Source organism: Mesoplodon bidens (assembly GCF_964165515.1).
Source record: "Mesoplodon bidens genome assembly, chromosome: 8".
Taxonomy (NCBI): Eukaryota; Metazoa; Chordata; class Mammalia; order Artiodactyla; family Ziphiidae; genus Mesoplodon; species Mesoplodon bidens.
The window spans coordinates 44520408-44537299 of record NC_138165.1 but is presented as its reverse complement, the minus strand read 5'-3'; the positions used below and the strand labels follow the sequence as shown (position 1 = coordinate 44537299).

Below are 16892 nucleotides of genomic sequence, written 5' to 3'. Positions count from 1 at the left end.
CATTTTAAATTGGAAAAAAAAAAAAAAGAGACCCCAAGTATAGAGAGAAAGACATGATGGAAATGCTGTTTTGAGAAACTTGGGAGCCGTTATGACATTTCTGGTTGGCAGGTGTGCTCGAAGATGACCAACTAAGAAACCAGCGTCACATTGTTTTTTGTGTTTAAACAGTTTCAAGCTCAGGAATGGAGCATTTGAAATTCCTTTGGCTCTCTGTCATGGGCTCTCAAGAAAACCAATATGGCAGTAACTTTCATGCCACTTGTTGACTTGAAGCTTGGATTTTTGTTTTTGTTTTTAAATGATGTATATCAGTGATATTCCAGCTCTTGTGTGCATGGATTCTAATTCTGTATTTGGTCATTTGATAGCATCTCTGACTTATAAAAACCGCAATCAGAAGTGCAGGCGCATGGTACATGTTGCTTTTCATAGACCCAGAGATTGTTTATATCTTTTTCTCTCCCTCCTCCTTCCTCTCTCCCCTTGCTTCCTCTGCTGCCTCTACTTTTTGGCTTTCTTTTTGTTGACCTTCTTTTTCATTCTGCCATCTCATTTCTGATCGTCTTGTCCTCCTGTCTCCTCTTCCTCCGGTTCCATTCATCTCTTGCATCACTGCCAGATTGGTTTCTCTGCCTGAGTATCTTCATTTCAAATGCCACCAGAGCTGCTTCTCTCCCTGTTGCCTCTGGAATCGCTTCAGTTTACACACTGATGTTGAGGCTTCAAACTGGAAAATCTCGTAAGTCATGGGTGAAAATGTCACCCAAGAGAGCTTATAGTGCATGGCAACAGTATGGCAGCTGCTCTCCATGTTATAATATGATAACTGCATGGCTTCATGCCATCACTCTACTGGGGTAAAGCCCAGTGCCTTTTAAACTTTGATACACTCTGTTATCATATTATGATTCTTCCTTTTAAGAATTTGAACCTTTAAAAAAAAAGAATTTGAACCTTTAATCTATATTGCAGTTTAACTATTATTACAGTTCTTTTTTTTGACGGATAAAAGGATACTAAGTCACGTTCAGTAGAGATGATTTATTCTGGTAGCTTTTTTTGATTAAAATATATCTTCTGTATCCAAATACAGATTTTAGTTCCCTCATCTCCATCTCCAGATAATAATGTAGATTCAGTAATCTTACCCTATATCACTTAGCAGAAGGGTTGGTTAAACTTGGAGGAAGAAATGAGATGTCAAGAAATTTTAAACACTTTATAGGGACTTCCCTGGTGGCGCAGTGGTTGAGAATCCGCCTGCCAATGCAGGGGATGCGGGTTTGAGCCCTAGTCCAGGAAGATCCCATATGCTGCGGAGCAACTAAGCCGTGCGCCACAACTGCTGAGCCTGCACTCTAGAGCCCACGAGCCACAAATACTGAGCCCGCATGCCACAGCTACTGAAGCCCACGTGCCTGGAGTCTGTGCTCCGCAACAAGAGAAGCCACCACAATGAGAAGCCCGTGCACCGCAATGAAGAGTGGCCCCTACTCTCTGCAGCTGGAGAAGGCCTGCACGCAGCAGTGAAAGACCCAGTGCAGCCAAAAATAAAAATAAATAAATACATTTAAAAAAGCATACACTTTATAAATGGGGCTTGATTAAAGAAAAGGAAAAACGCTCTGTTTATAAACAAAATTCGAATGATACACACTCTCCTCTTCGTATTTAGACTTTATTTTTTAGCTATTTAAAATAGATGATTAAGTATTTTATGACATGACACTCACCTGGAGTTGTATCAACTATTAGATTCTGTATTATCATAAATTTGTCAGGTTGGCAGTTGTAAAAAATGTTTGTTGATGCAGTAGAAACCTGGATTGTGCTGTTTCATAAGCTTAAAGTCTGGTGTACCTTCAGTTAAGATAGATTTCTGTTAACGTGGCTACAGATCTAGCTAAATTAAATGATGCTGTATATGCATATATGTGCACACTAGATTTTTGAAGACACGGGTTGCATTAATTCAGATGCAAGAGAAAGTAATTTTTATTTTTTAAGAATGTCATGGTTAATGCTATTAGACTTAAGTAAGCAGTGCCATAGATAATAAATCAGTGTTCCAAATTTTAAAGGAGAAGGGCGGAGCACTAAAAGCCTGGAGGAAGGGATCAGATATAAACTGGGACTTTGGGTGATGGCCAGAGTTGCTCCTCAGGGTGAGGAAAGGCTGCTCCACGTACAGGTAAAGTGAATGAGCATAAGATGAGCAAAACCTTACATCAAAGATCAGACGTGTTTGGGAAAGAGGGGAGAACCTGTCATTTCTGGGACAGAGGGGTGGAGGGCTGTCTAATGGAGAGATTGGGTCATAGACATACCAAGCTGGGTAGGCCTTGTATGCCATCCGAACTGACCTTCCCATTGTGGTGAGGAAACCAAGATCTACATTTCCTTTAATATATTAACTCTTACTTATATTTCTTTCTAAGATTTCCTAGAACAAATTTCATTGCTTTTCCTGAAATTATTATCTTAATGGAATGGCATCTCTTGAATAGTCATCATCTACTATTTAGCACTTATATTCTTAGTGGGTTTACATGAAGAGTTCAAGTTTGCATCCTTGTTTACACATTTTAATGCAGTAATCCCATTCTTGGCAATGTTTTTCATAGGAGTAATTTTTTAAAATTATTTTAAAATGGGCACAAAGATATTGGTAGCATTGATATACTTTTTATTGGGGAAAAAAGCTTTTGTTCAGTGTCCACTGTGTGCCAGGCACTGTCCTAAGAGCCTTCTGTGATTATTCACTGCTGACAATGGCTCTATGAGATAGATAGCTGTTACTATTACTATCCCTATGAGGAAACCAAGGCCTCTAGTGGTTAAGCCACTTGCCTAGGATCAAACAGTGAGTGAAGGAGGTAGGATTTGAAGTGAGGTGCCCTGACTCAAACTGTCACACCATGTGATCCTGCCTGTATATTCACAGGATGATTTTTTCCCCCAGTAAATATATTGTTTTGATATCAGCGTGTCCACATGGAGTTGTTAAGTTGTACCGTGCAGGAGAGGATTTGCTAATCCTTCCCAGAAGATGTGCCTTTTTCTACTTTATCCAAAGGTGCCAAATGCTCTAGTGGAGACCATGATCAATATGTTGGAATATTTATAATTATTAGAAGATAAGGTCATATAGAAACATGAAGAATGTTTCCTAAATGAATGACAAGAGTAAGATGGAAAGTTCTCTGTTAATATAGTTTTATTTTCACCTATTTGCAATGGGAAGGCATTGAAAGGAAAGTTTATTGAATGAAGATAGTGACTATTTTTATGGAAGGGGAGATTATGAATAAACTTTTTTCTTTTCAGGTTTTTGTTCAACTCTTTTTGTTGATGAGGCACTTGAGGCCCAGCTTGAAGACCTTGTTCTCTAAGACCTAAGGAATAGGTACTGCAGACCTGTTTCCATGTATGGCCCATATGGCTCAATGGCCTTCACTGCAATAGATACTTCTGTTCAAAGCAGTTTTCTTGATCTCTTTGTAACAGTGATCCTATTTAAACATATGGAAACACCAGCTCTGTACCAGTTTGCTTATAAAGTAAGTGGTATCTTGAAAGAGTTGAGTTCTTTTAAGCTCTTACAAGTTTTTATTTCAGCGGGAGCATTTTACCTTGAGTTGTAATTGTTGGGGGTAGAAGATCACCTAACCTCTTAACTTAAACTGTTATAATATCACATAAAAAATATCTTCGAATTCTATAGTTAGAAGCCAAAGCACTTTCTGTGTTGATTCCCAACAAGGAGGTTGAACTCAATTTTGTTCATTTTCCAGCTTCTATAAATTAAGAATCTAATTTCTGAAACAATCATTGTTCTCTTCTCTCTTCCTTCTTCTCCCCCCAAATTCTATAAAATCAACTCAGGTCTTTTACAGTTGTCATGACTGAGAGTTGTAATCTGTATTTTATTCTACGTGTATTCATTTTCCTTAACTTTGTTTATTCTAAAATTTCCCTATGGAAGGATCTTGAAGAATTTACCCTAGCTGCCAATTTAAAGGGGAAACTCTACAAAGAAATTTTCAAGGCTTGAATTCTTTCTGTTCACCAGACGAGATGGCAGGCGCTGATTAAAATTTTCATTAACACTTACTTTAGAAGGAGAGAAAATACTGCAAAGGAGTGGAAGAAAAAAGAACAATGAGGAGATGATCATTATAGCCAACACCTGAGTTTTATTTCTGAGCAAGGAGAACTGTTGAAGATGTTCCTTAACCTGCTAGACTGTTGACCTGAAGATCAAAGGTCACAGAAAATGCAGTACCCAGTACCCATCTATAAAATAAAGACTTTCTAAAGTCCTAGACTTTCCAAAAATAATCTGTAACTACAAATTGTCACTTTGCCTTTTCAGCACATTTGTAAGCAGAAACAAGTCGAAAGTGTTAGGTTGTTGTGTTTCAGATTTGTGCATTTCTTTTTTATTTGGTGTTGTAAACAGAGAAAAATGTACTTGGGTTAAGAGTGTACATTCCACATTCTCAGCTTGGAACTTATTTTAAGGGGCTTGCTTGTGAAAATGGTGACAGCTTTAATTGTAGCTTGTGGGTGCACCATACTGGCAGATTTGCCAGACATTTCCCACTGTGAGAAAGACTGATTCACTTGTTCCACCTCTTTATTGGGTCTTTTCTGTGATAGAAAACTGACTAAAAGAGGGTATGTGGAACTGGAAAAACAAGTCACCTGGCCAGGGCATTGTTGGGTTCTGTCTCACAGATTCTCAGATCAGACCTAGGACCTGCCTCATAGGTTGTGAGATTAAATTAACAATTCTGATAAAGAACCTGGTGCAACAGTGAGTAGTCAATAAATAACTATATAGAATTGAGGAAAATACTAAAGATGACTCAGCAAATTCCTACAGGCATGGTCTAGTGTCTTCATCTGCAAGATTTATTGCATACTTAATATGTGAAGGGTGCTTTGTCAAGTGCTGAGGATACAGAAGGATACATGGAATAATATGTTTGTACATGATTCATGACTGATAAAAGAATTTTTCATACTTACATCATTATATCTTCATGAAATCTTGGGAGGTGTTCAAGAGTTATTAGCCCCATTTTACAGATGAGGAGGCTCAGAGAAGTTATCCATAGGTAGTAAGTGATAGAGCCAGGATTTATAATCAAAGTCTTCTGACTTCTTTCCACTGTGTCAGTGTCTTTATATATGATTTGATTGAGAAGCGTGTGTGTTCACGCACATACGCACTAACACATGTTCAGTATCACTTGTGTATAACCAGAACTAATGATATGGAACCTTAGAGGCTAGAGTGAACAGTCAAACCTAGGGAAGAGTCATGACTTGGTCTGCATGTGAAACAACATGAGGAAGGCTGGGAGGAGTGGGTAGGAGAGGGGAGAGGAAGGGAGAGCGGTATGAGCAGCGGGTCAGTGGTGAGACTGCGTGGTTTGTTTAGGAAACAGTGAATAGATGAGTCTGGCTGGAAGTAGCGTAGAGCCAGTTTATGTACTACGTCGAAGGCCAGGCTGTGGAATTGTCATTTTAGCTCACCGACAATATTTTATTGAAGATTTACGAAAAGAAGGGCCAAATTTGGATGAACATAGAAATATTTCTTTTGAAAAGTCACAGGAGTTAGATGGTTTCCTTGTACACTTCTCACATAGGGTCATATCCTGATTAATTAGCCACTCCATAGCAAATGCCTTTGACAAAAGGAATATAATTGAAAATCAGAAAATTCAGACTGTTGATCCTCCATTCATATGATGGAGTCTGTTGATTCACTGGTTCCATTCAAAAAGCATGTAATGAGACCTTTTGGCTTACAGGTTGTGTTCTAGCTATCACCTGGTCCTCTAACAGGAAATACAGATCAATAGAAAATTTCAGTAACTGATTTAAAAGAAAAAAGGTTCATAAGGAGTTTTGTGTACCCACCCCCCACCCCGTCTCTGTTTCTGTCTTTGTCTCTCTGTTTCCCCTCCTCCTTTACCCCCACTTTGAACTATCTGGGTTCTACTCTTTCAGCTGTTTCTTTTGGCTGTAGGGACAGAAAAGTGCTTGGCTCATTGTTTTTTTTTTTTTAGCATCAAGTATTTTATGAGTTTAATTGATAGAAAAATATGCCCAGGTGATGTCATGTCTGAACGGTAAGGGAGAGGAAACCTAAAACCCCAAATCTTGGTAAAGTTCTATTAGCCAGACCTTGGAACCATAAAAGACTATTACAGTTATGCCAAACGATGTGACATACTTAATTGGCATTGCATTCTGTTGGGCTGAACCCTTACATTAGCTTCCAGGGGAGTTCTAATTTATCTATTTATAGGTAGATATTAGTTTAATTTCTGAATAGTTAGACCTTTGAAGACACTTTTGGTAAGAGGCAAAAATACATACCTTGTCTTTTTCCTGTTGCCATTTGGACCTAGATATTACGAATCCCACAAATGTTGGCATGGAGACGCCACAGAATATTTTTGAAAACCTTTTTTGCTGGACTCTGGGAAAACCTGGTTAGGTCAGTTCAGGAAACATTCCTTTCACAGTTCTGCAGTAATATACTGTCCTTGGATAATACAGGCTCAGAGGGAGAGGCAGACATAGAAAACTCACATATAAGAATATGTCTAGAAATAAGCATATGTTGTGAAGATAATAGGTGGGTGATCAGACTTTTTTTAAGGCATCACTGGGTGAACAGTGGCCTCTGTTTGGTGTTGACTAAGAGCTTGGTGCTTTGCAGATGTAGATCTCTAAACAAACAAATCCAGGATTTGATCACATCTAGCTTTTCGTTAGGAGTAGGTCTTTCTCCTGTACATCCAGAATTATCATAGACATGTTACTTATCATTCATTCTTATGTTATCACCCGTTGTTATTTTTTTTAAGCATACTGCTTTTATTTTTTATTATTCTGTTGTGGTAAGAACCCTTACCATGAGATCTACACTCTTCACAATTTTTAAGTGTATAATACATTGTTGTCGACTATAGGCAAGATGTCATACAGCAGATCTCTAGAACTTACTTACCTTGCATAACTGAAACTTTATACCTTTAACTCCCCACTTTGCCCTCTCTTAAGCCCCTGGCAAACACCATTCTACTCTCTGCTTCAGTGAGTTTGACTATTTCAGATATCTCATATAAATAGAATCATGCAGCATTTGTCCTTCTGTGATTGGCTTATTTCACATAGAGTAATGTCCTCGAGGTTCAGCTGTGTTATTACATATTGTAGGATTTCCTTTAATTGAAGGCTGAATAATATTCCAGTGTATGTATTTACCACAGTTTCTTCTTTTTCTTTTTGTAACTTTAAATTTTGATATCACTGAAAACTTTAAAAAAAAACAACAATAGTACAATGATCCCCCTTATGCTCTTTACACAGATTCAACAATTGTTTTAACATTTTGTACCTAAATTTACTCTACCATTTGCACATTTGCTTTGTAAACATACACACCTTGTAACCATTTGAGAATAAGTTACAGAATCATGCCCTTTTATACCTAATTATTTTAGTATAGGTACCCTAAGAACAAATATACCTACACTAATATTATTATTTTAGTTACAATTTTAGTTATAACATGCTCTTAAATAACCATGGTATAATTATTAAAATCAGAACTTTTACATATTGACACAATTTTTAGTTCAGTTTGTTTAGTTTCATCAATTATCCCAGTCTATTTCATAACATTTTTTTCAAATTCTGTCCAGAATCTAACACAAGGATCATTTACTGTGGTTAGTTGTGCCTGTGTAGCGTCCTTTAACTTGGAACAGTTCCTTACCCTTTCTTAGTTCCCTGACCAGGGACTGAACCCGGGCCACGGCAGTGAAAGCGCTGAATCCTAACCACTGGACCACCAGGGAATTCGCAACGCTTTTTTTTCATGACTTTAATATTGTGTGTGTATGTGAATATGTAATTTAGTTTAATTTTTATTGAGATATAATTGTGTAACATCATGTAAGTTTAAGTTGTACAATGTGTTGATTTGATATATTTGTACATTGCAATGATTACTACCATAGCATCAGCTAAAACTCCTATCACACCACATCATTGCTATTTTTTTAAACCATATTTTATCCATTCATCTGTTGATGGATTTAGGTTGTTTCTACATCTAGACTTTTGTGAATAATGCTACAAGGAATAGGTGAGTGCAGATACCTCTTCAAGATTCTGATCTCAGTTCTTTTAGATAAATACCCAGAAGTGGGATTGCTGGATCATTACATATAGAAGTTCTACTTTTGTTTGAGGAACCTCCATACTGTTTTCCATCGTGGTTGTACAACTTGCATTCCCACCAACAGTGTACATGAGTTCTAATTTATACACCTTCTTGTCGACACTTGTTTTTCTTGTCTTTTTTTTTTTTTTTTTTGCGGTATGCGGGCCTCTCACTGTTGTGGCCTCTCCCGTTGCGGAGCACAGGCTCCAGACGCGCAGGCTCAGCGGCCATGGCTCAGGGGCCCAGCCGCCCCGCGGCATGTGGGATCCTCCCGGACCGGGGCATGAACCCATGTCCCCTGCATCGGCAGGCAGACTCTCAACCACTGCGCCACCAGGGAAGCCCTCTTGTCTTTGTTGATAATGGCCATCTGACAGGTGTGAGGTGCTGTCTCATTGTGGGTTTGATTTGCATTTCCCTGATGATTAGTGAGCATTTTTAATATACCTGTTGGCCATTTGTATGCATTCTCTGGAGAAATGTCTGTTCAAGTCCTTTGCCATTCTTTAATTAGATAATTTTTGTTTGTTTTTGCTATTGATTTGTGGGAGTTTCTTGTATATTCTGGATATTAAGCCCTTATCAGATATTTGGTCTGCAAATATTTTCTCCCATTCTATAGGTTACCTTTTCATTCTGTCTCCTTTACTGTGCAGAAGCTTTTTCATTTTGTGTAGTCCCACTTGTCTGTTACATTCCTAAACCTAAGGAACTAGTTCAAAATTACTATAGCTTTCTTTTAGATTCTCTTACAATGAATGGTGGTTTAAGCATAGCAAAACGTGGCTCTAACCAAAACTCCAATGAACATTGTATGTAATTCAGGCTATGAATATGTACCTGGCAAGAGAAATTCCTGTGTATTTAATCTGTGGTCAAGCAGATCCAAGAGAGCTACTTCCCCAGGTTTCCTTTGCAGACTTCGCTATTCTTTTTGCCTCCTGGAGTCCAAAATTCAGGTTTTACTTGCCTTGACATTTCTTAGAAGAAGTCAACTGGTTGGATCTCACTAAACAGTCATTCTGACACGTTTTCAAAACGGAGATAATTTTTTTTTTCTGCATAGCACCTGCTGCCAGTGCTGTGCAGGTCGAGGTGCTCACTCCAGGCTCCTGGGCAGATAGCACAGTTGTCACTATAGTACTAAACAGGACACATTGTATAGGTTTCTTAAAAGATATTTGCAACAATTGCTTGTTTTTTGTGCCTCTTACTCCTACTAGCATTGACTATAACTTCGTTTATTATTATTTCATGTAACTTATAACCACTGGTGCATAAAATTAATACAAGTGGTTAGAGTCATTTCTCTCTGGTTTTGATCTAAAGTCAATGTTGGCATCTGTTTGTTTCCACATTCATAGAACTTGGGGAATTCTACCTGGCATCTCTTCCAAGATAGTGTCTTATCTTTGAATCATGAGGACAATGTTTAGTTTTCATTCAGTAACAAGAGAGCAGGCAGTTCTCACAGTTGATGGAGAAGAGGGCCTGAGAAATTTGGTGGTGTTTCTGTCAAAACGACCTCTCAAAAAACAGGATTTCCTTACAACCCTTGAGACCTCAGAAAGATAGCCCTAAATATCCCTTCCCCATTGCCTTTCCTACAAATGGCAGGAATGCCAAAAGTTAGACTCAGGGCTGCTTTCTGCCTCTGGGAAACCCCTCTTTTGTGTCCACGGATCCAGGGCCTCAAAACTCTGCTTGCCCGTCTGGCAGAGGAAAGGTTCTTGGACACAATTTAGTGTCCCCATCCCGTGGTCCAGACGTTGGGCCACAACCTCTCTGTAAATATGTCATTCCCTTGTTTTTCCATTTGGAATCTGAGGTAGTTCTCTGATCCTGATGTCTTGGGGAACTGCCCCCCATCACCAGAGAAACATAATTGTTGCAGCACCTTGTTTGACTTTTGACTGTTCCCTTTAACTTGAAGGAATTGTTACGTGTATTCAGAATGAATATGTTACTGTCTGTTATGGGATGTCACTGAAAATGGTGGAGTACAGGATCCATAAAAGCAGTGAGAAAACTGGCAAAACATGCCAGAATCAACTTTTTCATAACTCTAGAGATTAAAGTCTTGTAACAATCTGGGGAGCATCTATTTAGGAAAAACAACTGAATCTCAGAACAGCTAGCTTTGTGAGATTTTAACTTGTGCTGTTTTTCCTCTCCAGATCCACAGTCGCCTCAAAAACCAATAGTTCTATAATCACAGTGCAAACCGTCAGTGTGGTAGGCAGTGGAGAGGGGGCAGAATGGACTTGAAGGTCTTTCTAAGCCTCTCTTCTTCCTCCTTCTGCATTAAGCTGTGATGGACCCTGAGATTTGAGAACTGCTAGTGAGGAAGCCAATTTCAAGTCTTAGCTGAGGGAACATACCCCATTAACTGCTGACAACATCTAGGATCACTTAAGACATATTAGATAGGGCAGGACTAGAGCTTATCTGCCTCAGTCATCCATAGGAGACCACAGGGCAACTAGTGCTGCCTCCCACTGGGGCCTTTTGAATATATCACAGTGAACTGGGGGCAGTCTCCAATTGTCCTGTTGGCTCTGTTTTAGTTGTTTCCAAATAACTTCAGGAAGAAACCATCATAGTACTTGGTTTCACTGTATGTAATTCTGTAATGGGACATACGCCAACAATATTCGTTTTCCATAGAAGCACCCATATCTTCTACTGAGTCACTGATGTAATCCCTGTAAAGCTCAGGTCTTTGTGGAAAGTTGATTCAGATAGCCAAAGCGGGATGATCAGTGCTTGTGAAAGGTGAAGGTAGCTTAGCCTACAGGGCTGTGACATAGAACCGGATGCGGCCTTATCTACCCTTTTAAAGATAATGCACTGAATCATATGTACTTGTGTTAACATGACCATGCAGCAGCACCTTGTACACACAGTGTTTGGCTGTGATGACACATCTCATCTGAGCTGTTGGCATTTTTAATTGGTGATGGATCATTGCTGTGAAATTCCAGCCCTGCCTAAGTGAGTCAGTGTGACTCATACATTTGGTAGAAATTTGTGGCACTAATCAATAACCTCATCCGTTTTCTCTGGAAACTGTTAATCATTGTACTCAGGTCAATTGGCATCCAGGTGGATGTGTGCAGCACCAGGGAATAGGATTTTAAAAGCTTAGTTGTTCTGATGATACTTGGTTCTTTTGCTGCCTGTGTTGTGGTGGAATTTGGGCTCTTCAGAGAAACCCTCAGCTTGGCTTTCCACTTAAGGACCAACTCTCTACTTAAGAGGCCTTTAGGAAACATTCTTCTGTGGGATAACTAAAGTGGGGAAAGCATTATCATCATACGATCTAGTCAGCTTTCTGTCTTTAGATGAATGTAAACCTAGACCATCTGTAAGGGTTTGTTTTTTGTGCAACTTTTTTTTTTCTTTATTTGGAAAGTAATATACATTCATTGTAGAAAATTTTAAATATAGATAAAAATAATGAATGGAAGTATCTTGTAATTCCACTGTTCAAAGACTCATGAGATGGTGTGTTTTAAATCTGCGTTAGTAACATTTCATGTTCAGTTATGTTCATTGTATGTCACCTTTCTGATACTTATCCCACAATTTTTTCCATTCCTTTTATACTTATTCTTGAATTAGAGCCTCATTTAAAAACAACTTTCATATGCCTAAAGACAGTTACTAAGAGTAGGTCTGTCTTATTAACTCAGTCAAATATGGCTTGATTGAGAAAAGGTTATATGAGGATTTTAAGTATCTTGCTTTGCAAAAAAGTGTTCTCGTTTGAGGTGTGACTGTTATCACTCTACCATATTGTGCTGTGCAGGTATGTGTACTGTTACTGAATTCATTTTACACGTTAGAATGTGCATGCAGCAGAAGGGGTGGGCTGGGTGTGGACAGAGAACATCTTAATACAGGGGCTATTGATATAACCTCTTGCTTCCTAAACTAGATGGTGGCAGAAGCAACATCTTCATCTTTTATTTTCCCTTAGCACTTAATAGAGTTTAGCATGAACAGTAGATGCTTGGTAAAACCAACTTTGGACCTTAAACACTAGGTTTGGTTTGATTTCCTGTGGTTGGTAGAGAGCACCAGAGGCCAGTTCTTATAGATTGCTTACCTCATCCAGGTGTCCTTGTGGAAAGTGGTTATGTAGTAAATTGTTAGTCCTAATTCTGTTAGTCAAATTGGGGGATCTAGTAAAACCAGCACCATGAGGATGTGTTCTTTGGATAGTATCAACATTGTGCATTGGAGCTGAATTTAAAACATGTCCAAAAAGAAAAAAGGTAATAAAATTACTCAGATGACAACTAAAGCAAATAAACCAAATATTTAATTACATAAATTGTCAAATTCCACAAAATGTTCATGCTGAAGAGTAGATTAATATACATGCTAACCCATGACACAGTCCCTGAAATTTAGCCTTGGAGATTTAAGGTGATCCTCAGTTAAGTTGTTTGCAAATACTTTGTGTTTGCCAAAGAGTTGTGAATTAATTAGGAGTGCATTTTCTTAATTGGGGAAAATTTTTTAGAAGAGAATTCCAAAATATAGAGCAAAATTTCCTATTAAGTTAAAAAACAGGGCTTCCCTGGTGGCGCAGTGGTTGAGAGTCCGCCTGCCAATGCAGGGGACACGGGTTTGTGCCCCGGTCCGGGAGGATCCCACATGCCGCGGAGCGGCTGGGCCCGTGAGCCATGGCCACTGAGCCTGCGTGTCCAGAACCTGTGCTCCGCAAAGGGAGAGGCCACAACAGTGAGAGGCCTGCGTACTGCAAAACAACAACAACAACAACAAAAACATCCTCACTTGCCCAATAAGTGATTTAGGATAAAGATTTAAAAAGAAAATTTTGCTCAGCAAGTGGATCAGCCACTGTGTTCTGAAGAAGTTGCTCAGATGCTTCTGTTCTTAACCAACTAAGCCTTAATCCTGTATGGTGAAATAATTATTGGAGGGGTGGGGGAAAGACACCTATGTAGGACCAAGGCAGAAAATGCTGTTGGGATAATATGATACAAACATTTGACAAGGAACTCATCAGCACATAGGGCTGTAGGTGGTAGCTTTTTCACATGATCATCTGATAGATTGCTGATGAGTCAAATTGTGAAGCAACTTGTAGAAAGTGACTGCCCTGAATCCCAGTGAGGAGACTTGGGGGTCTGGTCTCATCTCTTACTTCTATTCAATACTTGCTCTGCAGATGTAACATCTTTGGGCATCAGTTTTCTCATCTGTTTCAGGAAAGGTTGATGTAAATGATACCACAGATCTCCTTCAGCTGTCAGTGCTATGGTTGTTTGTTGTTACTGGTTATGGTGGTGTTTTAAAATTTACTGTAATGCTATGATTTTAAATACAAGTTCAAATGTTACCTTTAATGCTCACTGTATTTTTGTATAAAAATATTGTATTTTGTATTTTGTATATTGTATTCTCCAAAAATTAGAGGAAAATTAATCTTATATTAAATATCGTTCACTTTAGAAAAAAGCTTAGCTCTGTTGCTTTTAAGTATAGAGTAGCATTGATAAATAAAATACACATTTTTATTTATTGATATCTTATGATATTGATAAGTATGCATGTGCTTTTTCATATTAAATGCATTTCAAATATTGATCCAGAAAATCGATTTGCGATTAACCACCTATTAAAACAAATACAAGCCTTTTGTGTTACTGTTTAATAAGCAGGATATTAGAATCAATTTTTAGTGTTTTCTGCAAATAATGTTAGTAATGACAAAGAAATTTTGTCTTCTTAGGAAGAGTCTTATTTCAATATAGCTGAAGTTGTGGGTTAATAAGTAAAAGGAAGGAACTGCTATGTTACTTTACACCTCTTAGGAAGCATCATTAAATGGGTACATTTGGTCTACTTGCTGGAATTGTTAAACTTTATTTGGAAGTGATGCAGAAGTATGTGCCTGTGTGATGACCTGTTCCATCTTCTTTAAAGAATAGTTTGCTGTGGCCAGTCCATCTTCTTCAGTCACTGCTGCACATAAATATAATTTAGCAAAGGATGATTGGTTCCCTTGATAATACCTTTTCTTTTTTCAAGCTTAATCTTAGATGACTTTGTTTTATGCTAGCAGCCATTGCTTTGTTAGAAATGAGATCTAATCAACTGTTATATAGCCAACACGTGATTCCACTACAGAAATACAAACCTGAGGTTAAAATAAATTAAGAAGGACGGAGGAAGGGAGAGACCTTTGGGTGTAGATTGAGCAGACCAGGGATTCTTGGGTCAGACAGGTCATGTAGTTGTTTGAAGGGGCACCAGTCCCTGTGAGACTTCTGTCCCGTGTGTTAGCTGTCATGCTCGGGCTAGGGTTATGGCAGAGTGACCTCTTTTAAAGTTGTATTTTAGGTGTTGAAATTGGGCTTATAACGCTCAAATCTGCATGTGTTTCCTTAACTTTGTTTTGCACTCAAAACTGGATTAGGCCGCCTTCCATTGCTGAATTGTTATTTTCCAGTGTGAGTAAAGCAGGAGTCCTCAAGCAAAGCATTCTTCTTTAAAAGTAATGTGAGCAAACCAGGTTTTGCACAGTCAGGTATATTGAGGCCAGTGACTTACCAAGGTGCTTTTCAAAAATGTATTTGGCGTATTAGTAGGCTTGTGTGAAAGAATCATCTTTCTTCTGTTTGATGGTTTTTGAATAGAAAATGTAAAAGAGCTGCTCAGCTGAACAGTTGGAGACCTGTCAATTCAGTTTTCAAATCTTAGCCTGCACCTGTGAGACTTTTGAAAGCAGTTAATATTAATTATGCCTTTTAAAAAAATGTTTAATTAGCTTAATTCAAGGAGAAGGAAGGGTCTATAGCTTCTTTTGTGGAACATTTCTGTCATTGACTCCGTGGGAAAGTAGTTGACAACTTTGGAACTGGCTTTCATTTCAGGCTTGGAGTTGCAGAGAAAACTTATGAAATTTGCTTTCATTTCAGGCTTGGAGTTGCAGAGAAAACTTATCTGTTTCCCCTCTGAAGCAGTCATTTAGAGCTCAGAATGAAGCCCTCAGTATTGTCATCTTTCTACTTGCCCCATGTTACACTGTCACTGCTTTATGACTTGCAGGTTCTCATAAATCTGCAGAAAGGAGAACTAAGGCTTAGCAATGTAGAGTCTCCAGAATGAACCCTAATGTTGAAACATCCTAACCCTTTGAAATGTCAGCATATTTCCCTCTCAGTTTCAGCTGCCATACCAGGCTTTGGGGGAGGGATCAGGCTGTGGAGGCATTTGTATACTATTTAGGTTTTGCGTACTGTTAAGGTTCAGTATCACAGGCTGATATCACAGTTGCTAATGTATGACCTTGCCTAGGCTTAAAGTCTGAAGCAGGGACTCCTGATAACAGTGATGGGAAGGTGCTGGTAAAGTTGGGTCACGTGATAGGAGGTCTGCCTATTAGCTGAGCTCTACCCTTTCACTTGTTTAAAAATGCAATCTGTATGCCTGTTGTCTCAAATCACCTCTGCAAATCTGGCTTGGCCTGCTGATTAGAGCCTGGATTGTTGGTTAGTCTCATGTATAGTCTGATTCATTATATGCAGTGGTGACTGGCGTTGTTTCATGTCCGTGGGTATATTGCCTGACAAGATGATAGCCAGTACACAGAACTGTGTGGGCCTCATAGTCTACAGAAACAGCTTTGTGGTGATGGGGTGGTTGGTGGTGATGGGTTAGTTAGTGGTGGTTTGACCAGCAATCCTCAGTTAGCCGTAGGTACAAGTAGAGAACAGTGTCCATTTTTAAAGTGCATCTGTCTCTGCTAAGAAAGTAATCTATAGCTTTATAGAAGTTTCCCTTTTTATTTGTAGATATAATACTTTGCCAAGCAGAAGAACCCTGAAAAATTCAAGATTAGTGAGTAAGAAAGATGACGTGCATGTCTGTATCATGTGTTTACGTGCCATCATGAATTATCAGGTATGTTTCTGTTTATAATCCTTTAAAAAATCTGAATTCATCAGTCTCAGATCTTGTTCTCTTTGGTGACTTTGTATTATTTCTATTTGAAGTAAATAGCAGGATTTAACGAAATTCTATTAAAAAAGAAAGGTCTAGTTCATTCTAGTGCTCATAATTCATCGCCCTTGTATTTTAATTAGCATTTATAATTTGCAATGTATTTAAGGGAAGACATTTTCCTCTTATAATGGCAAGCTTGTCTAGATTACTTGGTAAATGTTTGTGACTATTAAAGACAGCGTAAACCACTGGTTGTGGGCAATAATGGAACAGCTTTAGGACCCTAGGAATGATAGACTCTCACACTGGACAGGTCATTGCTTCTCAAAGGGTTATATGATGAATAGGCAAGGAGTTATAACTACTGTGTGTTGGACCCTGTGGTTTCTGATCTTCATAAGAAACACTTGGAGAATTCTTGGGAGAAGTGCAGAGTCCTCCTTAGAGGTTATCCCCACTCTGAAAAACACCGGGAGCGACTAACTACAGTGTGTGGGATTAATCCTAACCACAAAGTGGGAGTTAGAGCCTGGAGTATCTAGGGTGAGCTGACAGGGTCAAAAGTATAGTTGTAAAAGCAAACCAGGGCTGAGAATTAGACAAACATTGTTCACACCAGAAAATACGGCTTGATTTCCATTGAAACGGATCC

At 38.7% G+C, this 16892-nt stretch overlaps 1 protein-coding gene across 3 annotated transcripts in view; it reads left to right on the top strand.

Moving 5' to 3' along the window:
- Positions 1–16892, top strand: part of FMNL2 (formin like 2) — a 304476-nt gene that overhangs the window by 220255 nt on the left and 67329 nt on the right. For all 3 annotated transcript variants that reach the window (XM_081242867.1, XM_081242866.1, XM_081242865.1), the window contains exon 7: positions 16090–16198. In XM_081242867.1, the coding sequence (XP_081098993.1) occupies positions 16090–16198 (109 nt within the window). The remainder of the gene's footprint in view (positions 1–16089; positions 16199–16892) is intronic.